Here is a 26,985-nt window from a genome sequence, read left to right on the forward strand (position 1 = left end):
CTTCCGGAGCCGTTGGAAACGTTGAGCCTCCAAAAAACTACAATTCCCGAAGCGCATTGCACGCCCGGGCACGCTCCCTGGCCCGGGCACTTGCGTCCTGGCGTGATACTTGCTGAAAGCGCGATGCACGCTGGGAAACGTAGTCTTGACTGCAAACTAGTGCCTTTTTATTTTTTATAAATTTATTTTTTATTGGTGAGCATCTGCCTTTGTTTTTTTTTTAATTTATTTTTTATTGGTGAAAACTAGCGCCTTTAAAATTATAGCATCTTACAATGTGAGCGCTCCTCAGCTCTGAAGCCCAGCCCCCTTAAGTGTTTCTTGAAATTGCTACTTTTTATTTATCGGTCAAGAGATAACCTCTTTCCAAAAAAGAAAAAAAAAAAAAGAAAAAAGAAAGATAACCTCTTTCCTTGTGGTCGTTGGAAAACAGAACAACGTTCACCAAATTTTTTCTCCGTAAATAAAAAATTTCTGAATCCTAGATATCAACTCTAAGCCTCAAGTCAATCCTACCCTTTGGCAAATCAGTGGGAAAGAAAGGTAACAGGTTCAAGATGGCTCAAAAAGCCCTGAATGTTTTACCAAAGTTTTCTATCTAAACATGTTACTAGTTTTCCAAAATATGTACTTGCCCCTTACCATTTCCTACCTCGATTTAACTTCCTGCCTTTCTTGCTGAAAGTCCTTCCTGTGCCGGTTTTTGCAATGAGAAGGAGTTTTGAAAATGCCTATCAGAAAGAAAAGAAAGAAAGAAAGAAGAAAGAAAGAAAGAAAGAAAGAAAGAAAGAAAGAAAGAAAGAAAGAAAGGAAGGAAGGAAGGAAGGAAGGAAGGAAGGAAGAAGAAGGAAGGAAGAAGGAAAGAAAGAAAAGAAAGAAAGAAAGAAGAAAGAAAGAAAGAAAGAAAGAAAGAAAGAAAGAAAGAAAGAAAGAAAGAAAGAGAAAAGAGCCTATCACAAGGGTAGTTGTGAAGAACAATTCAGATGAATTTCTTGCACAGTCCCTAGTACAAAGGCCCCACTATTAGCCCTTAGTAGGAGGAAATGTAAGGTTAGGAGGAAGAGTGCAAGGACCACTGGCTTAAAACTAGGATGGCTTGATGTCAGTCCTGCCTGTCATAGATTGCTCAATTCACTTCACCACTCCTAGCTTCAGTTTCCTCATCTATAAAATGAAGGACTCCGAAAAATTCCTTCCAGCTTTATAATTTCATTGTGCCTCTTTCGCCATGCTCTTTCATTCCCTCAGAATCTGAAAAAAATCCTTCCAAAATCGACTGAATTCAGCCTCCTGAACTAATACTTACCCACTGAGACTCTTGTGAGCATAAATGAGATAATGCATGAAGCATTTGCTAGCACAGCCCCTGGAACATGGTAAGCGCTCCACAAATGTGAGCTATACTCCCTAAGCGCTATTAATTCCTCCCACGAGAATGTAAACCCCAGGAGAGCAGCGATCCAGGCGGTCCCACGCACGCGTGTGTCCTGAGCGCCTGTGTTTGCACATCTTGAACAAATAAGCAATCTAAACGTCCTGCCCCTGCAAGGCTCGCTGGGCAGTTTCCTCAAGGGCAGAGTGAAGAGTCACCAAGATCCCCTTCCAGCCCTACAACCCTGCGACCGCTCCTTTCTGGAGTCTGAAAAATCTTGGTTGAAGTCCCGACCCCAGAATAATCCCAAGCTATTTTGGAACGTGAGCCTAGCGCCTGGGCCCCCCTCCGTTGCCATGGCAGCGGCCCCGCCCTCCCCACCCCACCCCCGCCCCCCGAGCTCTGCAGATCCCCGGCCCTGATTGGCTGGACGGCGGGCTCCCTCTCCGGATGCGGCCGCCGCCGCCATTGTGCGGCGCTGGTCCCCTAAGAGGGCTACCTCTGTGGCGGGTGTCGTGGGCTTTCGCCCCAGCTCCTCGCTCTCTTGTCCGGGGAGCCCGGCGGGCCCGGGACTCCCATCCGTGCCGGTGCGGGCGCCGGCATGTGGCTGTGGGAGGAACAGGGAGGCCTCCTGGGCCCCTTCTCCTTCCTGCTGCTGCTGCTGCTGCTGGTGACGCGTAGTCCCTTCAATGCCTGCCTCTTCACCGGCAGCCTCTACCTCTTGCTGCGCCTCTTCAGCTTTGAGCCCGTGCCCTCCCGCAGGGCCCTGCAGGTGCTCAAGCCGCGGGACCGGGTTTCCGCCATCGCCCACCGCGGCGGCAGCCACGACGCGCCCGAGAACACGCTGGCGGCCATTCGGCAGGTGAGCCCCCCACGCCTCGCGCCCCTCCGCGCCCCCTGGAGGGAGGTGGGACCTTCCGAGGGTCCTTGCTGGGCCCTCCGAAGGTTCCCCCGTATTCTCATGTTAGCCTTCCCAGGTCCCACTCGTCCCCAAGTGGCTGGCCCTCGGTCCCTCCGAAGTCCGAAATCTCCCAACTCATTTCTAGATCACCGCGAATAGCTACATATTTGCCCTATGCCAGGCGCGGAGGGTACAGACGGGAAGAAGGGTCCCTGCGAAAGCGTGCGTTGATTGGAATGTGGGAAATCGGCCTTCAACAAGGAAACGCATGAATGAGATGACTTTTAAGAGAGCGAAAAAGTGTAATGAAGAAAAGGGGTAACGGGATAAGGAATGACTGGGAGGAGGAGGAGGACTAAGACTATTCTAGATAGGCTATTCTAGACCATTGTAGATAGAGAAGTCCCCTCGCAAGACGTGACCTGGACTGAAACTGAGATTATGAGCCTTGGATTTGGAAGAAAGGTGTCTCCGGGAAAAGGGAATAGCAGGTGCAAAAGTCCAGAGGTGGGAATAATGTTGGAATGTTCAGGTAACAGACACTATGCAGACTGACTTCAAGGAACAGAACAAAGACTGGCAAATGGAGCAGGAGATGTGGCCCAGGTTAAGGTACGGTCGCTGTGGTGGTTGATTCTATTCTAAACGCATCGCATTCACAGGAGATGGCTTGGCTTGTCCTCCAAATTATCCAAGTCATCCTCTTATCACCTTTTTCTCCAAACACACAGTTCAGACCAAACAACCCTGGCAGCTAGACTCCCGAACAATTTCTGCTTCTCTTTTTCACAAGGCTGTCCTAAGACTCTTGCTCCTTCCAAGCCCCTGGCAGTCTTTCCTGACTTCATAATAATGATAGTTGGTGTCGGATGAGGGATTTTCAGCTTTATATGCACTTTTGCATCTGTGGAAATACATCTGACCCTCACATATCTTTGAGACGTTATTTTAACATGGAATGGGTAGGAAAACTGACTCAAATACACACAACTCTTAGAATTCAGGATTCCGAGCCCCAGGGCTCATTGTCAGAGATTAGGCTGTGTTCCAGGACGTAAAAACTTTGAACTTCTTGTCCAGCTAGGGACAGACAGTATTACATAATGAGCAAGTTACTTAAGATCTCTGTGTCCCAGTCAGAGTTCTGAGTAGGGTGGGAAAGGAAGGCAGTCTAGACTTCTCTTCACTCTCCCCCACCCTGACCTCAGTTTCCCTATCTATAAAATGGGGATAATACTGGTACCCACCTAATAGATTGTGATTCAATGAGGTAGTCCACAGAAAGTGCTTAGCCCGTGAGAAGACCTCCACAAATGTAAGATCTTTAGGCCAATAATCTAAAGATGGCTTCATTTTTAAAATCATCTCAGTCTAACGGTAAAAAAAAATGAAGTCTGAAGAAGGCAAGGAGTCAGGAAGGCAGCTTTTAATTTGTGGAGGATATGGGATCCCTGGGTGGCTCAGCGGTTTAGCGCCTGCCTTCGGCCCAGGGCGTGATCCTGGAGAGAGACCTAGGATTGAGTCCCATATCGGGCTCCCTGCATGGAGCCTGCTTCTCCCTCTGCCTCTGTCTCTGCTTCTCTCTCTGTGTGTCTCTCATGAATAAATACATAAAATCTTAAAAAAAAGAAGCTTGTGAAGGATAGCTGATTCTGTGTTTGCAAACCAAGTTAGACTTCTCTCTTTCTTTTTATTTTTAAAGATTTATTTATTTGAGGAAGTGAGCAAGCCCACCAGCCAGGTGATCCAATATCTTTATTTTTAAATAGAAAGCTAGAAAAGTTGCTCTGTCTCCCTTCTGTCACAATAGACCAAGGGGAAGAGTGCCTAGCTGGCTCAATTGGAAGAGCATGCCACTCTTGTTCTCAGGGTCATGAGTTCAAGCCCCATGATGGATGTAGAGATTACCTGAAAATAAAATCTTGATTACCTGAAAATAAAATCTTAAAAAATAAATAGAACTATAAAGATATTAAAGAATGTATTTTACGTTCTAACTTAAACTGAGGTCAAGTGAAGTAACATAGCTACACAGAAGAATTGTCACGAAAAGAAAGATTATATTATAGGGGGAAAAGTACATAATTGTCACTGGCTTCCATTTCAAATTACCTTTATGTAAATTGCCTTAAAGTATAACTCCATGTTAATTAAACACAAAAGACATTCCTAAGTATTTATCAATGATCAGGTTTGACCAGGAACATCATTAACTACATATAAATCATACTAAATGAGGAAGTATGTACATGAGCTACACATACACATAGAGTGTTTCATATCCTGTTGTGTTGCAAGGGAATTAAAGCTAATTTCCATTCATGTCTTGTATGTTTAGGTTGTGCATGTCTTTAATATATGTAATAATGATAAAAACTATGCCAAGTTCATGGTCTTAAGACGAAGTGAATTATGATAATTCTTCTTATTCACCTATAAAATCATTATGGATGAACTTTTTAGCTGTAACAGAATTTAGCTGTTGAATACAAACTGTAGAAGACAAGGTCACATCCTCCTTCTTGACTTCAAAAGGAATATGTAGTTTATTTCCATCAAAGTATGTTTTTGGTCCTGTTTTCCTCCCTTTGTATGTATGCAGCTCATAATTTATATTCTTAAATATTTTACTATGTAAAAAATCAGGAAAGACATTCTGAGAATGGTAGAATTTCTAATAGATTATACAATAGATACAGAAGGAGAAACTTGAAAGAGATGAAATCGATGTATTCCAAAAACATACATGATTATTAACAGTGACAGAGGAATTAAATTATACCCACAGTCCATCCTCCACACAGGAGCCAGAGTGCAGCTTTAAAAGTATAAATCAGATTATATACTGCCTTGTTTAAAATCCTCCAGTGGTTCTCTATTGGAATTAAATAAAATCCAGACATTTTTTATCTTATACCTTTCTCAAAACCCCTGCTCCCATTTCAACCACCCTGGGTGTTTGTTAGGATGCTTTTGGCTTCATGTAATAGAGACTCAAACTTCAAATATGTAAGGGGGCTTACTATCTCACATAACAAGAGTATGGGAGAGAGGTGACTTCCACAATGGTTTATTTAGCTGTTCAGTTTATAATCATGGAGGACTCAGGTTCTGTGGCTCAATCTGCTCTGCCACCTGCAGCGTATTTATGCTAGCCTTTGTTGTAGTTGCCAGCTGGCCAATGCAGCCCCAGACATCACATTCTTAAACACCACCATCCAATCTCATTCCCTCATCCATATGCTTTTCCCAGAAGTCTCCGTTACACACAGAGAGAGGGTTTGAAAATAGTTCGCTTACTCTAATCAATGGGGCAAGAATAGGTCTCTACCAGCGGGGAAGAAGAAAGGAAATAGATTTGAGTGGACAGTCAACAGTTTGTGCCTCCATCCTACATTGTGGTCTTTGTGTGGTCTTGTACTGTGTACTTGCTGTTTCTTCTGCTCAGAAAACTCTTCCCCTGAATCTTCATATGGTTAGCTCCCTCTGATCATTGAGATCTCAGCTCAGATGTCATATTCTTAGGGAGCCCTTCCTTGACTGCCTTGCCTTAACCTTCATATTACCCTCTTTCTTTTTCAAAACATTTATCACTATCATCATTTACATGTAACATATTTGTAATGTTTTTCCCTACTGAAATGTAAGATCTGTGATCCTTTTCTTTCTTGTTCACCATTCTCTCCTCACTGCTTAGAACAGTGTGCCTCATATCTAATAGGCACTCAATAAGTATTTGTTGGAAAGATTGTGATGTACTAATAGCCAATAAAGCATGAGAAAAGATACTTATCATTATCAGTCATCAGGGAAATGGAAATCAAACCAACACAAAATACCCATTAAGGTGGCAATAAACAAAAAGACAATTAACAGGTATTGACGAGGATGTGGAGAAATTGGAAACTTCCTACACTGCTGGTGGGAAAAACAGTGGCAATTCCTGAAAAGGTTAAACACAGTTATTCATTCGTTCAATCCAGCAATAGTTTTATATATATAATCTTTTTTAAAAAATAAATAAAATAAAAAATCATATAAATATAATGAAGTAGTTAAACCAATACTTTTTAAATCAATGTTATCAAAGTGTAAGTTACATTAATAACAGACATTTTCAGTGTACAGTTTGATGAATTTTGTTTTGTTTTTAAGATTATCTTGTTTCACGAGAGACACAGGCAGAGGGAGAAGCAGGCTCCATGCAGGGAGCCTGATGTGGGACTTGATCCTAGTACTCCAGGATCATGCCCTGAGCCCGCTCAAGGGCTGAGCCACCCAGACATCCCTGTTTGATGAGTTTTGATGAATATATACACCTGGCTAACTACCACCTTAATGCATTTCCATTACCCCAGAAAGTTCCTTTGTGCTCAATGGAGTTAACTCCCAACTCACACTTCTGCCTCAGGACAACCATTGAACTACATTGTGCTATTCTATTATTAAACTATCAGTATAGTTTTTAAATAAGTTTTTTCATTTTAAATAAAATTTTAATAAAATTGCAGTATTTTTGTAAGCCAGTTTATGTGAAATTTGAAGAAAAAATACTATTATAAGGAAAAGATGAAAGTGAAAAGATGAGTGTGAATTGTATACTAATATGTGAATTTAAAACAGGAGTTTATCTTTTTGCCTCTATACCTGGAATAACATGAAAGTTTGATAAAGCTGAGTGCAGTCATTAGAAGCTTTTGTTTTAGGCCTTAATAAACTATTCAGAAAAAAACAAATAAATGAACTCACTAATTAATCTTCCTAAAATTCAGTGTCTCACCATTGTTATTTTTTATGTTTAACCAAATAGAGATGTCCCTAATAAGTACAAAAATAATTGACCTACTTACAGTGCTGGCATCAAGGAATAAGGATAACATTTGTGTTACAGTGAGAGAGATGCACTGTGAATACTGAAAATGTGATGTTGTTTTATGTCTTAAATGATAAAACCCATGATGATTTAACAGTGCATTCTTCTGTCTTTAACTTAGAGAAGATATCTTAATCTTATAAAAAAAGATATACCTTTTAACCAGTATAAGATGTGAGCACTACATTGTAATGGTTTTTTCACTGAGATGTTTTTCTTTTTAATTATAATAGTTGGGATGCTTGGGTGGCTCAGCAGTTGAGCACCTGCCTTCGGCCCAGAGCGTGATCCTGAAGACCCGGGATGGAGTCCCACATCGGGCTCCCTGCATGGAGCCTGCTTCTCCCTCTGCCTGTGTCTCTGCCTCTCTTTGTGTGTCTCATGAATAAATAAATAAAATATTTGAAAAAAAAATCATAATAGTTTATGTTGAGTGCCAACCTTGAGGCAGTCATCAAGCTTGGTAATTTACATGCATAATTTATGAATCCTCACATCTCTTAAGATCATTAGAGAAGTATCTTTTTTGTTTTTTAAGATTTTATTGAGAGAGAGAGCATGCGTCTGTCCATGCAAGTTGGGGGAAGGGCAGAGGGAGAGAGAGAATCTCAAGCAGACCCCACTCTAAGGGCAGAGCCTTATGCAGAGCTCCATCCCACGACTTCAAGATCATGACCTGAGCCAAAATCAAGAGTCCCTTAACTGACTGAGCCACTCAGATGCCCTGAGAAGTATCATCTTAAAAATGATGAAACTTCTCCCTCTGCCTATGTCTCTGCGTGTCTCTCTCTCTCTCTCCCTCTCTCTCCCTCTCTCACATGAATAAATAAATACATATTTTTAAAAAAAAGATGAAACTGAGTCTGGAGTATGGTAAATAACTAGATGACACAGCCAGTTAGTGATAGAATTGGGATTTTTTTTTAGAGGGGAAAATCTTGGTCATAATGTGAAAATCAAAAAAGCTCTAAAGCTTGGAAGAAAATAGAGTTGTATTGGGACACCTGGGTGGCTCAGTGGTTGAGTATCTGCCTCCAGATCTGGTCATGATCCTGAGGTCATAGGATTGAGTCCCACATTGGGCTCCCTGCAGGAGCCTGCTTCTCCCTCTGCCTGTGTCTCTGCCTGCCTCTCTCTCTCTCTCTCTCTCTCTGTCTCTCATGAATAAAATAAATTAAATCCTTTAAAAAAAATAGAGTTGTATTATATTTTTATAAATGGGGGTAGGAAAGAATTTAAATAAAATAGAATAATCTGGGAATCCCTGCGTGGCTCAGCAGTTTAGCGCCTACCTTCGGCCCAGGATGTGATCCTGGAGTCCCGGGATCGAGTCCCACATCAGGCTCCTTGCATGGAGCCTGCTTCTCCCTCTGCCTGTGTCTCTGCCTCTCTCTCTCTCTCTCTCTCTCTCTCTCTCTCTGTGTGTGTGTGTCTCTCATGCATAAATAAATAAAATCTTAAAAAATAAAATAGAATAATCTGTGCCCATAAAGGACATGATTGATAAATTCAACTGTATTAAAATTTAAAATGTGTTAAAAAGAACACAATAAATAACAATGGCTAACAATTATTGAATGCTTTCTGTGCACTAGTACAGAGTTGCATGTAGTTTCTGGGTACTTAAGCCTGTAAGAGAATTACAGAGGAATGATGCACATCAACTTTAAGCTGGAAAGGAAGGGGGAGAAATTTCACTATATCCGTAGTGTCAGTAGTAAACATAGTGCTTAAGAATGCAGCCTCTAAAAAAAAAAAAAATGCCGCCTCTACCATGTTACAGTTTGTACACCCTAGAGCAAGTTTCTTAATTTCTCTATTTCCTCATTTGAAAATGAGAATCTTGGTACTACCCAAGGGTGGTGAAAATTAAATGAGTTGATACATTTAAAGCATTTAGAATAATGCATGAGACCATATAGAAAAAGCTCAGTATATAGTGACTACTATGTTTCAGGTCAGCAAGAAATTGAAGTAAATGTGGCAAAATATTAACATCTGTTAAGTCTTTTTTGCTGTATGCTGCTGTGTATTTGCATAATTTAAATTTTTTTTTAATTTAAAATCTTGATCATAATGAGTATTTCAGGTCTTCATTGTGACAGAGAAGGCAAGGAAGCAAACGCTGGGTAGTGTATCTCAGAGAAACATACTCAAGCTCTCTTTTCAGATAAATTCTAGTAAACCTTATCTTGCTTACCAGCTTGCTGGCCAACAGCCAGTGCTGCTTACATAAACAAAGTGTAGTGTCCCCTAGAAGCAGGCTTGGTGTTTTGCTACAGAGTGTAATGTTAAACCAACAAAAACCTGACTCCTCTTGTTTATGCCAAAGTAGTGCAATATACAGCTAATCAGCAAACACAGGGGACTCACCAGAGATGCTGTACCAAGCAGAGTGGAGGTGAACAGTGGAATTTGTCTAAATATTTGTAATTGTGAGCCATTAATAGCCCATGAGTTTAAAGCAACCAGAGAAAACTTAAGTTCCAGAAACTTCCCCCATCTACTACTGTGAGAATGGGAAGAGTGGGGAATTGGAAGTGTTTGAGTGTGCAAGTTGAAGTTTATCAATAGGAAAAGTAGAAACTGAGTGAGTTATTATTTGGTACAGGAAGGAGAAGGAATCAGTAAGAGAAGCTATGTGTTGGTTATCTTGATCATTTAAATTGTAAAGTGGTATCTGTGGCCACTTGCCATTAATATTGTTGATGTTTTTGTTAAGGCAGCTAAGAATGGAGCAACAGGTGTGGAGTTGGACATTGAGTTTACTTCTGATGGGATTCCTGTCCTAATGCATGATAACACAGTCGACAGGACGACTGATGGCACTGGTCGATTGTGTGATTTGACATTTGAACAAATTAGGAAGCTTAATCCTGCAGCAAATCACAGGTTAAGGTAAGTAGTTCCTTGTCACTTAAATATACCTTTCAGCTTTTGTTGGGGATCACATAAAGATACTGGCACCTGCTAAAGACACTGGCATCTTCTGCTCCAGGAGAATTGTTTTGTTGTATTCTGTTTTGAACTGAATACAGGTTTCCCAGGTAATGAGCAGGGTGCCAGGAACAACAGAAATATGGCATGGATGTTTTTCTGGAAAAACATCCAGATTTGGTCTGGGAATTATTCTCAAGACAATACTCTGTCTGGTCACTAACATTAGTAACATTAAACAATTACTTTGTGTTATCATATAAATAAATTTTATATATATGTATATCAGAACTAATTCTATAAGATATTCCACAAGAAAAGGGTTCTTGGATTAGCTGAGATCAAGTACTATATTCTAGATGTTTCTTTTAGGGATAAACGGTCCATATCAATCAGTTATTACCTTTAATGTTTGTCAAACATATATGAGTACAGAACCCTCACCATTCCCACCATTAACAACTATAAACACGTTAGAATGAGTATACTGGGTAATATACTTTGGAATGTGGTTATCTAAATCCCTCTCCTCTTTGTAATACTGAAAAACATGTGCTCACTGTTAGTCATGTTGTATCACTTCTCTGGAGAATGGTCAGTATTCCTTGAGTATTAAATTTTCAGCCTAGTGATTATATTATAGTACTCCCTAAAAGATTATTCAGATTTTATTTTCCTAGGATCTGACAGAAAAGTCAACCAAAGGAAATTATACTTTAATCTAGAAAAAGTATTGGTAACACTTGAAAGTTCTGAGTGCAGGCTGCTGGAATTGCTCTTTACAATCATCATAGTTCATTGTTTGGTATCTGTGAGGGAAAGGCTGATCTTAGTATTACAGTGACATTGCAGCTAACAAGAGGTCAGTTTCCAAGTCAGCAATTAAAGCAAAAAATGCTCAGGGTCATCACCATTCTTAAAATCCTTTAAGAAGGCATGATACTGTGGATAGATCATCCAGGCAGAAAATCAGTAATGAAACTCTCTTTGTCTTTGAACGACACATTAGATCAGATGGACATAACAGATATACATAGAACATAATATCCAAAAACAATAGAGTATATATTCTTTCAATTGCACATGGAGCATTCTCCAGGATAGATCACATGTTAGGCCACAAAACAAGTCTCAGTAAGTTTAAGAAGACTAAAATCATATCATGCATCTTTTCTGACCACAACAGTATGAAACTAGAAATCAATCACAGGAAAAAGCTGGAAAAAACACAAGCATGTGGAGGCTAAATGACATGCTACTAAACAACCAATGAGTCAACAAAGAAATCAAAGAAGAAATTAAAAAAATATATATGGAGACAGATGAAAACACAATAGTCCAAAATCTTTGGGATACAACAAAAGCAGTTCTAAGAGGGAATTCATAGCAATACAGGCCTACCTCAAGGAATAGGAAAAATCTCAATCAGACCTTACTTACAACCAAAGGAACTAGGAAAAGAAGAACAAAGCCCAAGGTGAGTAAAAGGAAGGAAATAATAAAGATCAAAGCAAAAATAAATGAACAAGAGACTAAAAAGACAATAGAAAAGGTCAATAAAAAAAAAAATCAATGAAACCAAGATGTGATTCTTTGAAAAGATAAATAAAATTGATAAACTTTTAGCCAGACTCCTCAAAAATTACCTGTAATAATCCTGGAAATCCATGGAGGAGAGAAACCACTGAAAATGTTGGCATCTATCATATAAACTGCTACCCTTAAATAAAATCCAAACCCTGAGTTCTGTTCAATGTCTGAAATCTTTAAAAAAAAAAAAAAACAATTATTCATTCACTCATCAGTATGCCTTAAAAAAAATTCACTTTTCCCTATAGTCCAGTGGATCTTTTTTTTTCTTTTTTAATACTTTATTTATTTATTCATGAGAGACACACACAGAGAGAGAGAGGCACAGACACAGGCAGAGGGAGGAGCAGGCTCCATGCAGGGAGTCCGAGGTGGGACTTGATCCCAGGTCCCCAGGATCACACCCTGGGCAGAAGGCGGCACTAAACTGCTGAGCCACCCAGGCTGCCCTAGTACAGTGGATCTTAAAGAAAAGAGTATGTGAAAAATTTTAAACACATAAAAATCCTCTAGACAGGGAAGGGAAATCAAATGAGAAATATCTTCTAGGTAACTACTCCATTACTATATTACACTATGTCATTCTACATAGGTTTTGTTGTTGTTTGTTTTACTACTTCTAATCTATATTGGAAAATACACATTAAGAACTAATTAAACACCTTTCTAATTTCAAAAAAAAAGGTGCAATATTGGTGTCAATATACCATCTTAATGTCTTTAACACAGCCAGTCTTTATCGTACAATTGGAACTCGCTGCCATCTCTTTGTTTAAACACCAGGTGAAGTCATTGGCTTGTGTTTATGGACCATGTTGTAGGAAAAATAGGTATTTTCTCTAGAATTACCCTCACTATGGTGAGATGCTCATCCTGAGAGGAGAGTATGGAAACTAAAACTGGCCAAGGGAATAGCAAAGGCATGTCTCATCTCTCACTCCCAGGGAATAGGCATTGAATAGAATGGCTGGCAAAATTGCCTGTAGTATTTAAGTTATCTTTATCTTTTTCTTTTTAACCAAGATATTACACTTGAAATTAAATAGTTGGATAAGCATAAGTTAAATCATGTAAAGTGAAAAAAAGCTAATTATATATCAGGCACTTAACTATCCTTTTCTTTATCAGAAAATTATGTATAGACAATTATTTGTTTTGAACAATTGTACTTAAGTGCACAACACAATGAACAGATTTATGTATTCTAGGAATTTCTCCACAAGTTTTGTTTTTTTGTTTTGTTTTGTTTTGTTTTCTGCACAAGGTTTTATAGGGCAATTACAGTCTTAAATTTAAGTCTCAGGTTCTCCAGAGGTGGCATTATACTCTTCCCTTTGGTGAGTAGAGTTACTAATTATATTAAAAATCTAATGATTTCCTAAAAATTAAGTGATTTTTTTTGTTACTGTTCTTTGTTCAAGGGTATCTGTAATCTGGTTCAAAGACATAAATTATCCTTAGACTTCTGTACGCTTAAAGAAAAGTTAGAGGAAACACTCTTTCCTGTTGGTTGGGAGACATTTGTCAAATGTTTCACTAAATTTTTTTCTTTTTCCTGCAATATATTATTCCTTTCCCCTCTCTTATAGGAATGATTTCCCTGATGAAAAGATCCCTACCCTGAGAGAAGCCGTTGCAGAGTGCCTAAACTATAACCTCACAATCTTCTTTGATGTCAAGGGCCATGCAAACATGGTACAGTTTATGCCATAGTCTTCACTTTTTTGAAAGGACATCTTTTTTAATTGCTAGTCATTTCCAAAATTAACTGTAGATTTTGCTTCTTACCCTTCTTAAATTATTTTTACAAACTATATTTGAATATTAAAGTTTACAATGCAAAAATCCACATCTTTTAGGAAATAGTAAATTATGGAACTCTTAACCTTTGATGCTACCCTTGAACAACTCCTGACATACAACTGATACAAAATAGAGAGTGGGGTTTCTCTCACTTGCACAAATAGCATTTACTAAAGATATTTAAATAAGGCATAAAGAGGCATTTCTTGAATAAACCATTCAACTAACCTTGTAAGAAAGAATTCAGGAGTTAGACTCAAGACCAGTTGCGGTTTCAGATTGGACAACATACTGACTTTAAAGAGAACTCCCATATATAGATTTTTTGATAGCTGTTAGGATATTTATCTTTTACTTAGAGTTCTCTTCCCTGTATGATTTCTTTTTTTTTTTTAATTTTTTTTAAATTTTTTATTTATTTATGATAGTTACAGAGAGAGAGAGGCAGAGACACAGGCAGAGGGAGAAGCAGGCTCCATGCACCGGGAGCCCAATGTGGGATTCGATCCCGGGTCTCCAGGATCGCGCCCTGGGCCAAAGGCAGGCGCCAAACCGCTGCGCCACCCAGGGATCCCCCTGTATGATTTCTATCCCTTATGTACAGTTTTGTTATTCTATGATTTGAGTAATTATATTTTTATGATAAATTATTATAATCTCTTCAAATGCATATGGCATTCCAAAATAAAATTTGTTTAAATTTTAGAACATATACTTTTATTCATAAAAACATATTGTTGCAATGGAAATCAATGGGAAAATACAGTTTAGATTACATTTGTTCACTTATAATCAGCTTTTCAAGTACAAATACTTTTTTTCTGCATTTGGACAACTTATAAGTATTTTCCCCCTTGCAAGTTGTTATCAGTAATAAGCCATCTTCTGGTAGAGAATTCTGATGTCTGTTTGTTTTATTCATCCTGGGATATGAGCCTAAGTATATATTCTAACCTGAATATAGAGTTGTTAAAACCTGAAATAAGAGCCTAAGTATATATTCTAACTTTAGCACAGTAAACACTCATTTCTGAATAAAGGAGACTGGTGCTCTGGCTCATTTATCAAGCTGGTACATCCTGATATTCTGATACATAGTTGTATATATCTAGGCTCTCCAGTTGGCCTGCATCAGAATCACCAGGAATACCTATTAAAAATATGAATTCCTGGGCCATATCACAAAGAAAAGAAATTCTGAAAATGTCTAGGGTCAATGAACATGTATTTTTAATGAGCACTTCAGGTTTTGTTGATGATATTGCCCATGCTGAGAACCCTGATAGGTACATTTCACCCACAGTGTACTGACCTTCATGCATATTCCCTTAGATAAAGGGGGGAATAAGAAGAAAAAAAATTTTTTTTAATCCAGCTATTTGAGCTTTCTGGTTGGGTGCTCACAGTTTGGGCAACGTTAGAACTTAGTGACCAAAATGGTAGTATAAAGGAACAAGTGTAGCAAATTGGAGATAGTAGAGCACAGGAGCCAAAATCATGGCCTTTGGCGTCCAACAGATGGTTTTAAACTCTTTCACTTGGTACAATGTAAACTTAAGCTTGATGTGCATCAGTTTCCTCATGGGGAAAATGAGAATAATAAAAGAAATGATCCCATGGGGTTGTTAAAAGAATTAAATAATGTGGGTGAAGAATCACATACAGGGCATATGTTAGTTCAGACAGCGAGAAAACACCTTTGGCTCTTTAGCCCATGCTTTGTCACATTAGTGAAGGGGAAACAGGACATGAGTAATTTCTATGTTCTTTTTTCTTTTTGGGAATGCATTTTGTTGCTTACATTTGGTTATAGGTATCTGGGACTTTGCAAAATTTAGTGATATTTCAAGAATTATTATATAGTGACATTACATTCCCCCTAATGCCTAGTCACTTCTGTTGTTAGCTGCTATTGATGCTCAGTGGCCAAATCTGTTAATTCACTAAGAGGTTACAAAATGTCACTATTTTAGTTCTATCATTTCTTCTTCATTCCTTTAGCTGGACTAGTACAGAAAGAAACTTCTCTTCACCTTGGGAAGCTCTTCCCAGTTCCCCCCTTGTCCCATGATTTCTGCCTCCATGTTGGTGATGAATGCCATTTCCTTTCAGTCCCCTGGACTGAGAACATCTGCCCTTAGTAGTTCCCAGGCTGGTTGACTCATGCTTCAGCCAGGAAAGACAGAGGGTGATAGAGTTGTGGGTATAAAAGGACTTTTCCTAGTAGCTAAACTGGGATATAGGGAAAAAGTTTAAAATTTTGCTTCCAGCCTCAACTGGCCTGCTGCCTGCCATACTTTCCAAAAAGTATTTTGTTGAGCCTCTCAACAAAATAGTAAAACAACAGTACCCCCACTTTCTTCCCTGTCTGCTGTAGATGTCAATTTAAGAAGTATCCCAATGGATAATGGAATCTACCAATATTCCTTTCAACATCCTTATATATTAGTAAAGTTCTGATTTATTCCATAGGGTTGTACTTAGTATATAATAGTTATTGGCTGGGACTATTACATTTAAATACATGAATCTCTCTGCTTTGCAGGCTACTGATGCTTTAAAGAAAATATATCTGGAGTTTCCTCAACTATACAATAATAGTATCGTCTGTTCTTTCTTGCCAGAAGTTATCTATAAGGTAAAATTCAGCATTTGCGTTGTACATAATACTGTGTTAGTTGATGGTGATAACAGAAAGGGCCAGGTAAGCATAAGATAGATGCCTGTTAAATGGAACTGAATTTCATTCAGTTAAATTCCTCTTTTAACAAAAATTCAAATAGAATGAACTCATACCCTATTTTAAAATACCAAGATTCCTCTTTAAGCTCCTTTTATATTGTTTACAGGCTCATTCAGATTACTTTAGTAAACATTTTCAGGAGAAAAAATTCTATAGCTCTTCATTTCACTAAATAACAGACTATACCTTTAAAAAAAATGACTTCGTGATGGAGAATTTTTTTTTTACTGTTTAGTTATGTGATAGGCAAATAAATGCTAATCTTTTCTTTTACTTACCAGTTTCCAAGGTAATGTGTTGGTTCTGTAGCATTCTTCAACAGTGACCAACAGAGTGTACATTTAAAATTTTACAGTAAGGGTGGAACCTATCCAGATATAAACTGTCATTAAGATGAATAGGGTCATGGGGGACATTTGAATCAATGTTTCCCAATCTTACTGGACCACAGAGGCCTTCAAAATGTTTGCTACGTTGTCCAGAGGAGCACAGAGCACAGACTGAAACATCCACATCTTCCTATTTCTCCTTGTCCTTCCCTAACCCCTACCCCTACTTCTCTGTCTGCTCTCTCTCACTTCCTTCTTGCCCCACTTCCCCACTTCAGCGACTCTTGCTCAGCCATTTTCTCTAGAATCAAAAGCTAACCAGCCCATCTGGAGATGATCATGGTTCCGTCTTCACAGAGTTCTAATATACTTATCTCTGGCCAAAGTTTAAATTGATAACCAGTTGAAAGTTTATTCTTGTACATGAGAATTTGACCCTGAAATTATAGTTTACTCATTTTAAAGGTAAGGATTTCGTGAAGGAAGTGTTCTCATTTATACTGCATATTAAATGCTTTACATCCATTACATTATTTACTCAAAGGATTTAGGTCTACTTAGTAGACATGGAGAGGCAGGGGACCATTATGGCCACTTCATCAGAATGAGTAAGTACATTGACTAAATCTAAAGAAAAATAAGAGGTTTGGATTTAAGATACGATACTTATTTTAATTTCTAAAATTCCTTTTCAGATGAGACAAACAGATCAGAATGTAATAACAGCATTAACTCATAGACCTTGGAGCCTTAGCCATACAGGAGATGGGAAGCCACGCTATGATACTTTCTGGAAACAGTCCATGTTTGTGGTAATGGACATTTTGCTCGATTGGAGCATGCATAATATCTTGTGGTACCTGTGTGGAATTTCAGCTTTCCTCATACAGAAGGATTTTGTATCCCCGTAAGTTGGAAGGTTTTTTTATATTTTCCTGACACATTTCCTGAAATGTTCTTCTTGGAAAGGAAGAATTAACAAAGTGGAGAGCCTGGATTGAATTTTACCCACAAAGCCCTCCATGCCTTTTTTTTTTTTTTTTTTTAAGGTTTTATTTATTTATTCATGAGAGACAGAGAGAGGCAGAGACACAGGCAGAGGGAAAAGTAGGCTCCATGCAGGGAGCCCGATGTGGAACTCAATCCCAGGATCAGGCCCTGGGCTGAAGGCGGCGCTAAACCGCTGAGCCATCTGGGCTGCCCCCTTCATGCCTTTATTAAGGTACAGTGCTCCTGGCTTCTTAGGTGGGAAGAATTCAGGCATACTTTGCTGTTTCCAAAATAAGTTAATCAAAATTCTTACTTTTTAGTGCACTTTTAGGGAAAAAAATAAAAAAATAAAAAAAAATAAAAAATAAACCTGCCAAACTGTGATGAAAGAAAGAATACATGCCCTTGTGATTGGCTTCCTTTGAAAACCAACATAGGATCCAGAGCAGAGTCACAGTGAAAACATCTTGTGAGCGCCTACCTTATTCCTCCCACCTCTCTTCCTGCTCTGCTCTACATTAGAGGCTTTGCTCCATTGCTTCCAAGAAAACTTTCCATTCCCAAATGCGCTAGCAATCTCTGACCTTTATTGTGGCAGTTTTATAGCTGTGTATTTTAGCTGATTAGAGTTGTTAGTTACATATTTTTTTCAGGCATGTGTGCATTCAAGTCAGTCAATATTTGTTGCTTACAGTATTGCAAGGTATATTAAGGAGCTGAAAAATGTTATGGTAAGAAAACCATGGTCTGCCCTCATGGAATTTATAGTCAAGTAGAAGAGATATTTGCTCATCAAATTAAAATCTAAATATAAAGTTACAACTAAGATAAATGCTCTGTAGAGAGAACAGTGTACATATACATATACTGTGTAATTTGACCTAATCAGAGGAATCATCCCCAAGGAGATAACAACTAAGCTAAGATCAGAAGAACAAGTTGGGGAATGGGGTGGGAGGGTAGACAGCCAAGTAGAAGAGGAAACATGCAAAAGTGTTAGGACAGGAAGGAGCCTAGATCTTTCAAAGAATTGAAAGAAAATCCATATCCTATCACCGAAAAGGAAGCGGGGAGTGTGGTATAAGATGAGGCCAAAGAACAGGTGGGGATAAGCCAGCCAATATGACTTTTGTGGGGGGCGGGGTGGTGGTGGTGGAGGATATCTTTAGAAGTCACTGAAGTGTTGTAAGCTGGAACAATTTGGAGGAGGTTCTGGTGCTGGGTTTTGGAACACTCCCTCTGATTGCATGCAGAGGCCAGTTAAGAGGCTCTTTGGGGCACTGTTAGTACCCATTGAATACCATATGTAGTGACCATTATAGATTCCTAGAACAACTGGTCCTTATTCTAACTGGATTGGCTTTTCCTCTTTCTTTAGGGACTACTTGAAGAAGTGGTCAGCCAAAGGCATTCAGGTTGTTGGTTGGACTGTTAATACCTTTGATGAAAAAAGTTACTATGAATCCCATCTTGGTTCCAGCTATATAACTGACAGCATGTTGGAAGACTGTGCATCTCAGTTCTAGAATTTTCCCCCAGGGAGGAAACGTGGGTACAGAAATTGCCTGTTGGCCTCATGCAGGGATACCCAAATACCCTTTGTGCTAGCCCAAGCCCTGGAGGATCGGGTGGCTCACACAAGCAATAGTTGGTATTTGCATTTTTACCTGAACCAGAGCAAAACCTGGTTTTGCTTTCCTTGCTCCATGGAATGCCTGAGTTCAACACCATTGCTCTTGAAAATCCGGGTCTGCAAAAAGGCACAACAGCTCCTGCCCCAGCCTAGCTGAGGCATACACTGAGACCCAGTGAGGATAGCACAGATTGAGTTGTACAATTTGGGGATGCAGATGCAAATGCATGGGAAATGCATGATCATTCAAACTTGACACTTTAAAACTTGACACATTTATGTAATATACTTATTTAAAATATTTGTATTCAGCTACATTATCAATGTACTAGAGACATCAAACTTGTGACCGTACTAATAAAGTCATTAAAAAGAGCGCTAAGGGAAAACTGTGTACCAAGCATCATGTCCTGAGAGCTAAGGAATTTAGGGAAGCTTCTCTCTGCAATCCAGGGACCAGAGGCAAAGAAAATGGTAGGTAAGTCTTCATACCAGTCCAAGGCATTGTTTATGGTATCTTGAAATAGCTACAAACCACTAGAGGGTAGGGTTAAGATCATTGGGGCAACTCCAATAGAACTGCAAGAGACATCCAAGAACATCTAGGCTTATCCTCCTTTTACAAATGAGAAAACTAGAACCTGTGGAAGGAAAAGATCTTTCTCAGAAAGACATAGCTGGTGACATAATACATTGGGCATGGAGCCTGCTTAATATTCTGCCCCTACCCACTTGCATGTGTGTTCTCGCTCTAAAAAAAGAAAAGAAAAGAAAAGAAATTGAGTCTTCAAAAAATTGCAAAGCCATCTGTCCCCTGTAGCTGTCCCTGCTCCCACCTTTCAGCCCCAACTGTAGTCTTGACCTGAGTCTTGGTCATGACTTACCTCCTGAGCCCCAGTAGGTCACCAGCCTCACACTCAAAGCAGCCAGACCACCAGTCCACACAGCTAGATGGCAGTGAGAAACATACTGAGTTTTGCCACAGTTAGTGTCAGTAAGGGCATGATAGATGGGGCTTGGGACATTTTCCATCAACATTTACAAAGAAATTTTCCTGAATCTAAAAATTAACAACAGGACAATGACTTACCAATGAATGGAACAAATACCTAAACTGTGTACTTCAGTGCCACACTATGACTAGAATGGCAGGAGGAGGAGGGGACCAGAAAGACCAAACATGTCTGCAGATTGAATCCCCGCTTTGGCGAGCAGACTGCACAGCAACCAACAAGGAAGGGATTCTCTTGGCAGGGAAGTGGGGCAGTACAGAGTTAACATCCCTTCTGTTTTGGGAAGACCTCTTGAGAGCCAAGAGTTCTCTCTTTCTTGACCTTTGTCCCAAATCCATATTGCCCTTGATTCTGGCCCAATAAGGACTTAGATCCAGCGCCAAGATGGTGGGTCCTTGAAGCACTGGGGAATTTGGACAAAGAAAGAAGGTGTTAGCACTACTATTAAGCACTTGAAGACTAGTACAGGGATTAGAAGCAGAATTTGGGATCAGGGAAAACTAAATCCAATTTTATGTTTAGCAACTTAATAGCTCTATGACCTTGGGCAAGGTTTTTAATTCATCTCTAAAATAGGGGCAGAATTGGTGCCACCTAGGGGGTGGCTGATTAAGTGAAAGAGTACATGTAAAAGGAAGGTGAAATGTTACTGATAACATTTATGGATTCCCTAACTTGTACTAGACACTTTCAAATGCTTTCCATGTGTCTGCAACAATACTAGGAGGTTGCTACCATTACAATCCCACGGTATTTTTTTAAAAGATTTATTTATTAGTCTAGGGGCTGGGGTACACAGGGAGAGGGAATCTCCAGCAGTCTCCAAGCTGAGCACGGAGCCCAACACAGGGCTCAATCTCACCACCCTAAGATCATGACCTGAGCTGAAACCAAGAGTCAGATGCTTAATCAACTGCACCACCCAGGCACCCCACAATCCCACTTTACAGCAAACGAGAGCAAAGCACAGGGAAGTTAACTTGCCCAAAGTCACACAACAGTAATAGTGTAAGGATTTGGCCAGGTGATACAATTCCAGAACTCACACTCTACACCCCTATCCTAACCCGTAGCAAGGACTCATTAATGAGAAACCATTTAGGGATGCCTGGATGGCTCAGCCTGCCTTTGACTCAGATCATGATCCTGGGATCCCGGATCGAGTCCCGCATCAGGCTCCCTGCATGGAATCTGTTCTCCCTCTGCCTGTACCTCTGCCTCTCTCTCAGTCTGTGTTTCTCATGAATAAATAGATCTTTTTCTTAAAATGAGAAACTTAATCATTCCCAATACCTATTATGCTGCCTGTCACATAGTAGATGCTCAATAAATGTTGAAGGACTGAATTCTGGGATAGCCAAGTGGAAACTTCTTGAGGACACTTGAGGTACAGACCTAGTATGAAGTGAGAGTTGTAGATAAATGATTCAGGATTCCACAGCATTAGAGGGTCATCTGAAGTCCTGACAGATGACTTCTGTCTGTTGGCCTCATGCAGCATTCTTTCCAAGAAAGTCAATACAGATAAAAATTCCACCCTCTGCTGTTCATTCAACTGCCCCTCTGCCCTCAGGATGCCACCGACAGGTAATAGGAAAAGACTACCTCAAAAGACAAGAAATCCACTCCTGATACAACAATACTCATTTTCTCATTTGGAGATCAGTGTCTGTAATCCTGTTTTGACAAGAATTTCACCAAGACGTAAATACTCCATTTTTATTAGAAGCAAATTTCTAATAAAATTATACTTACCATTTCCTAAAGTAGGAATAGTATTTCAAAAGAACAATAAACCACAGCTTTGGGGACAAACAAGTCTGAATTAATGAAGTTTTCCAAACACCCATGCAAACCTTTAGCTTGGAGTGACAGTTACTATACTGCAAGGTGGGTTCGTTTCTTCGATCACAACCACTGAGTGTGGATGACCTTGTATGTTCTATTATCAAGCTAAATTATGCTCAAAATCTAATTTTGGTTAAAGTCTGATTAGCAGAGTATTACCAAATAGTACAAAGGGGTTGGAGATCAGCTAGGCACAATGGTTCTGAAAAGACACTGTCCTTTGAGACATTTATTCGATATCAGCCTCTAAGGGGTAACTTGTTAGAAATGCAGATTCTTGGTGCCTGTCTCAGAACTAATGAACCTGAAACTCTGGTCCACACCCAGGATCTGTTTCAACAAGCCCTCCAGGTGGTTCTGATTCTTGCTCAAGCCTGAGAAACACTAAGCCAGAGAAAAACCCAAAGTTCTCAATTTTCAACTAGCTATGAGACCTTAGACAAATCACTTAACCTATGTGTGCCTAATTTTTCATCCATCAAATGGAGATCATATTAGTACTAATTGACTTAAAGCAATGTTATGAGGTTCAATGAGGGGGGGAGGAAATGCAAGTGATTTGAAAAATGTGTTAACAGTATATATGATACTGTTACGAAGATAAAAATTAAAAATGTGGAAGGTGCTCTAACACCAAACTACTCAGGCCCCATCCCTGACCTCGTAAATTAGAATCTGCTTTTTAATAAGAACCCAGGCAATTGAGGTGGGCAAAGTACTACACAGGGGTCAGGTGTTACTTGTACGGGGCAGGTGCGGTCATGGGCCAAGCCAGAAGGGCCCCTCTGTTCCACACCTGAGCTTCTCTCCTCTGGCCATCTGACAGTTGATCAGATATGTAAATGTTCCAGAAAAGTTCCAACTTTAAGGATTTAGGGAGGTATCTGTGAAGTGCTACTGTAGTGAGTCAGGAGCTGACTCCTTACCACCTGTCCTTAATTCAAAGATTATAAAAACATGTCAGTCATATGCTATTTTAGTCGCTCCTTTTGTAATTGAACTTCAAACAAAATCATCTCATTGCCTCAAAAAATGAAATGGGCCATTCACAGCAACCAATTAAAGGATCAGATCCTACAGAAATTTAAAAGTCTACACCTTTTTTTATACTTAAAACTATAGGGGTTATCCAACTTTCAAGTGACTGTTGGAAAGCATATGTTCATTTTATCATCTTGTACGAATTAAAATAAGGGTTGGAAGAGGAGGATGGAGACTATTCCCTAACGCAATCTTCTTTTTTTTAAGAAAAAGATTCATTTATTTAAGTGAGAGAGCACATGAGCACGCAAGCATGGTGGGGAGGAGCAGAGGGAGAGAAAGACAAAGTCTTAAGCAGACTCCATGCTGAGTGCAGAGCCCAACACAGGATTCAATCTCACAACCCAAGATCACGACCTGAGCGGAAACCAAGAGTCAAGCACCCAACCGACTGCCACCTAGGTGCCCCTCCCTAATGCAATATTCTGAGCTATTTGCATGTCCAGTGGCTTTTATAGTCAGGCAAGTTTGGGAAGAAGTACAGCAGCTCCCCCTAACCCATCCCAGGGTGGATGCCTGAAGCCCTGGATAGTATCAAACATAGTATACTCTGTATTTTCCTACCATACACATTTATGATAAAGACTAATTTAGAAATCAAGCACAGGGGATCTCTGGGTAGCTCAATGGTTTGGCGCCTGCCTTCAGCCCAGGGCATGATCCTGGAGTCCTGGGATCGAGTCCCACATCGGGCTCCCTGCATGGAGCCTGCTTCTCCCTCTGCCTGTGTCTCTGCCTCTCTTTCTCTCATTAATAAATGAATAAAAGAAAAAGAAATCAGGCACAGTTAAGAGAATAGCAACACTATACAACAATATGCTGGTTATGTGAATGTAATCACTCTCAAAATATTGTCTGGTATTTACCCCTCTTGTGATGTGATGAAATGTCTATGTGATGAGATGAAATGAGGGGAGGGACGTAGGTGCTGTGACAATTGGATACAATTAGGATACCACTGACCTCTTGACTTCCTGACAACTGGTCAGAAGGAGGATCATCTTCTTCCCAACTGCAGTTGACCATGGGTCATTGAAACTTGAAAAAATGAAACCATGGATAAGATATTCCAGATCCTGGCTCACAATTTCTCAGCCCTGGCTTTCCATGGAAACCATTTGGGGACCTTTAAAGAAAAAGTAAGGTGCTTGATTTAGTTGGTATAGACTGGGTCCTGGGCCTGGCTGTTGTTGGTCAGCTCCCTCTGCAATTTGAGTGCAGCCGGCACTGAGTGAGCCAGCATGCCTAATGGGAGGCCGTGAGAGGACTGGAAGAGAGTTGACCCCTATTTACAGGACTGAACTGTATTGACCCCAAATTCATACACTGGAAATCTGAACCCCCTCATACCTTAAAATGTAACCATATTTGGATATATGGCCTTTAATTAGGTGAATAAGTTATATTAAAGCCATTAGTGTGGGACCTAATTCAATTTGCCTGGTATCTTTATAAGTACAAGAAATTTGGACACATAAAGAAAGAAAAAAAAAAGATGTCCATGCAGAGGAAAGAGTATATGAGGAACAGTGTAAAGGTAACCACCTGCAAGCCAAGGAGGCATCAGAAGGAAACCAAAACTGTGGACACTGACAAGGAGCATGGACTTCCCTGCCTCCAGAAATCTGAAAAAATTTGTGTTAAGCCAGCCTGTCTGTAGTATTTGGTTGTGGCAGTCCTAGCAAGCCAATACATTCCCTATCTCAAGCCCAAGTTTTTTGTTGTTTCTTTAAAGATTTTATCTATCTATCATCTATCTATTTATCTATCATCTATCCGGGAGAGGGAGAGAACAAGCAGGGAGGAGGGGCAGAGGGAACAGAGAAGCAGGCTCCTCACTGAGCAGGGAGCCTGATGTAGGGCTCTATCCCAGGATCCTAGGATCACAACCCAAACCAAAGGCAGACATTTAACTAAGCCACCCAGGTGCCCCTCAAGCCCAAGTTTTTTTTTTTTTTAATATTTTTTATTTATTCGTGAGACACAGAGAGAGGCAGAAACATAGGCAGAGGGAGAGATAGGCTCCCTGAAAGGAGCCCAATGTGGGACTTGATCCCAGATCCTGGGATCACGCCCTGAGCTGAAGGCAGACGCTCAACCGCTGAGCCACCCAGGCATCCCAAGCCCAAGTTTTAAAAGCATCCTCACATCCAAATGCGTGTGAGACCTACAGACTAGATCTTTCTCCTTTGTTTACACCTCCAGGAGAAGCAGAAGTTGACACAAGCAATGGAGGCAAATGGAGAAGCATTCCAGATATAAGCCCTTACCAGATGGTCAATAGGCAAAAATTCTACTTTCGGAGGGAGTTCATATTTCAGTGTAGAAGCCAAAGAAGCACAAGACAGCTTTAAGATGACACAAAGGGGGGAAAAATCACTTCAAACATCAATTCAGTGGGCTCCCTTCATTGACTCTACAGACTCTGTCTTGACTTGTTCACTGATTTGTTCACAACTACTTGGCACATATTTGTTGAATGAATGAATAAACACTTCTAGCAACTACTAGCAGAGAAGAAATTAACAATGAAATTTACTTGATGAAATGAGTTAACGAACAAACAAGTGAATGAAAATGTGAATCGACTGAGCATTGATTGGATGCTTGTGTTTCAAATGCATGTTAAATGCTTTCAAAATTCAGTTCCAACTATATTTCATCATAGTGATTACTCAAGAGGAGACTTCTCCCCTAAATAATTTGGTCAATTCCACCTTTCTGCTAGATGCTTCAATTCTAAGTACAATCACATGCCTTGTGAATCATTCAGCAAATCTGCACAATAATGCTCTATGTTGGGGCACCCGCCTGGTTCAGTCGGAAGAGCATGCCACTCTTGATTTCAGGGTTGTGAATTCAAGCCCCAAGCTGGGTGTAGAGATTACTTAAATAAGTAAAATATTTTTAAAGGAATGGTATGTGTACATATGTGTGTATATACACACATAGGTATATATTCATTCCACACACACATATATATACATACATGCTTCATGCATCACCACTGGTTTCATCTTTGATTCAACATAAGGCTTTGATGGTGACTCATGTATCAACCTCACAGGGGCAGAGTCCCAGTCCACACCCACACCCATCCCAGTTCAACCCCAAAGACTCATATGTGATATGCAATAAAGTTTGTAAACAAGACCTCTTGTATTTCTCTGTTGGGAACATGGGGTGGGATATTTGCAGTTCAAAGTCACGAACAAAGCAGGTTCCCCAGTTCAGAGGTTTCACATCCCTAAGGATCCCCATTTTATTCAGGCTGGACTATTTGAGCACCAGTTTCCAAATCTTTGCCGGGTCTGAGAGGAGAGATTTCTAAGGACCAACAATTCATATGCACATCTCTTAAAGACTTAATAAATAATTCCCAGGTTATCTCTTCTGGGTTTCTGTGAACCAGTTTAAATGTTACAATTGTCTTTATTTTAAAATCCCAAATATTTTTTCTTGGAAAATCCAGGTATAAAAAACCAGCAGGCAATGGCCAAATCTTCTTCAGTTTATACATTGTGGTCAGCTTCCCACTCTGGCTAATGGCTTGAATTCCCCTCCTGGGAAGCTCAGAAAGGTTCAGGTGTCACAGAAGAAGCTGCTCCATCTTTATCTTTTCATTTGATTGGTGTCTGGCTGCCGCAACAAACATCACGCCTTTGGATTCTCTTCTTGAACTGAGCGCCTAAATCGCAGGTCTAGGTTGGACCCAGAAAAGAGAAGTTAGCACTCTTATATGTCTGTGAGGGAAATATCAAATTCAAGATCCCATGGCTTCTCATACCTCCTGCCTTCTGTTAAGTTTCTGCAATTTTCTCCTTGAACTCCCATCATTGAGTGTCATCAGTAAATGCTACCCCAAAAAGATGAATGGGTTTGTTTGTTTCCTCCCCAGTATTCATTCCCTTC

The 26,985-nt window shown here is 39.9% G+C and overlaps 2 protein-coding genes across 6 annotated transcripts in view; one reads left to right on the forward strand and one right to left on the reverse strand.

The window, feature by feature from the left end:
- Positions 1 to 1,795: 1,795 nt before the first annotated feature.
- On the forward strand, positions 1,796 to 26,226 carry GDE1 (glycerophosphodiester phosphodiesterase 1). Of its 2 annotated transcripts, none has more exons than XM_025416393.3 (6): positions 1,796 to 2,234; positions 9,869 to 10,044; positions 13,263 to 13,368; positions 16,022 to 16,114; positions 17,244 to 17,455; positions 25,279 to 26,226. In XM_025416393.3, exons 1-6 carry the CDS (start codon positions 1,974 to 1,976, stop codon positions 25,292 to 25,294), a joined length of 864 nt encoding a protein of 287 aa, XP_025272178.1. In that variant the 5' UTR covers positions 1,796 to 1,973; the 3' UTR covers positions 25,295 to 26,226. The 2 variants fall into 2 exon arrangements, with proteins under 2 accessions (XP_025272178.1, XP_025272177.1); XM_025416392.3 differs by lacking the exon at positions 25,279 to 26,226 and adding an exon at positions 18,917 to 19,560.
- TMC5 (transmembrane channel like 5) overlaps positions 26,209 to 26,985 on the reverse strand; it is a 65,814-nt gene continuing 65,037 nt past the window's right edge. For all 4 annotated transcript variants that reach the window (XM_025416389.3, XM_025416387.3, XM_025416388.3 and 1 more), the window contains one exon: positions 26,209 to 26,774. In XM_025416389.3, the coding sequence (XP_025272174.1) occupies positions 26,728 to 26,774 (47 nt within the window). In that variant the 3' untranslated portion in view covers positions 26,209 to 26,727. The remainder of the gene's footprint in view (positions 26,775 to 26,985) is intronic.

The sequence above is a fragment of the Canis lupus genome, chromosome 6, assembly GCF_003254725.2.
Source record: "Canis lupus dingo isolate Sandy chromosome 6, ASM325472v2, whole genome shotgun sequence".
NCBI lineage: Eukaryota > Metazoa > Chordata > Mammalia > Carnivora > Canidae > Canis > Canis lupus.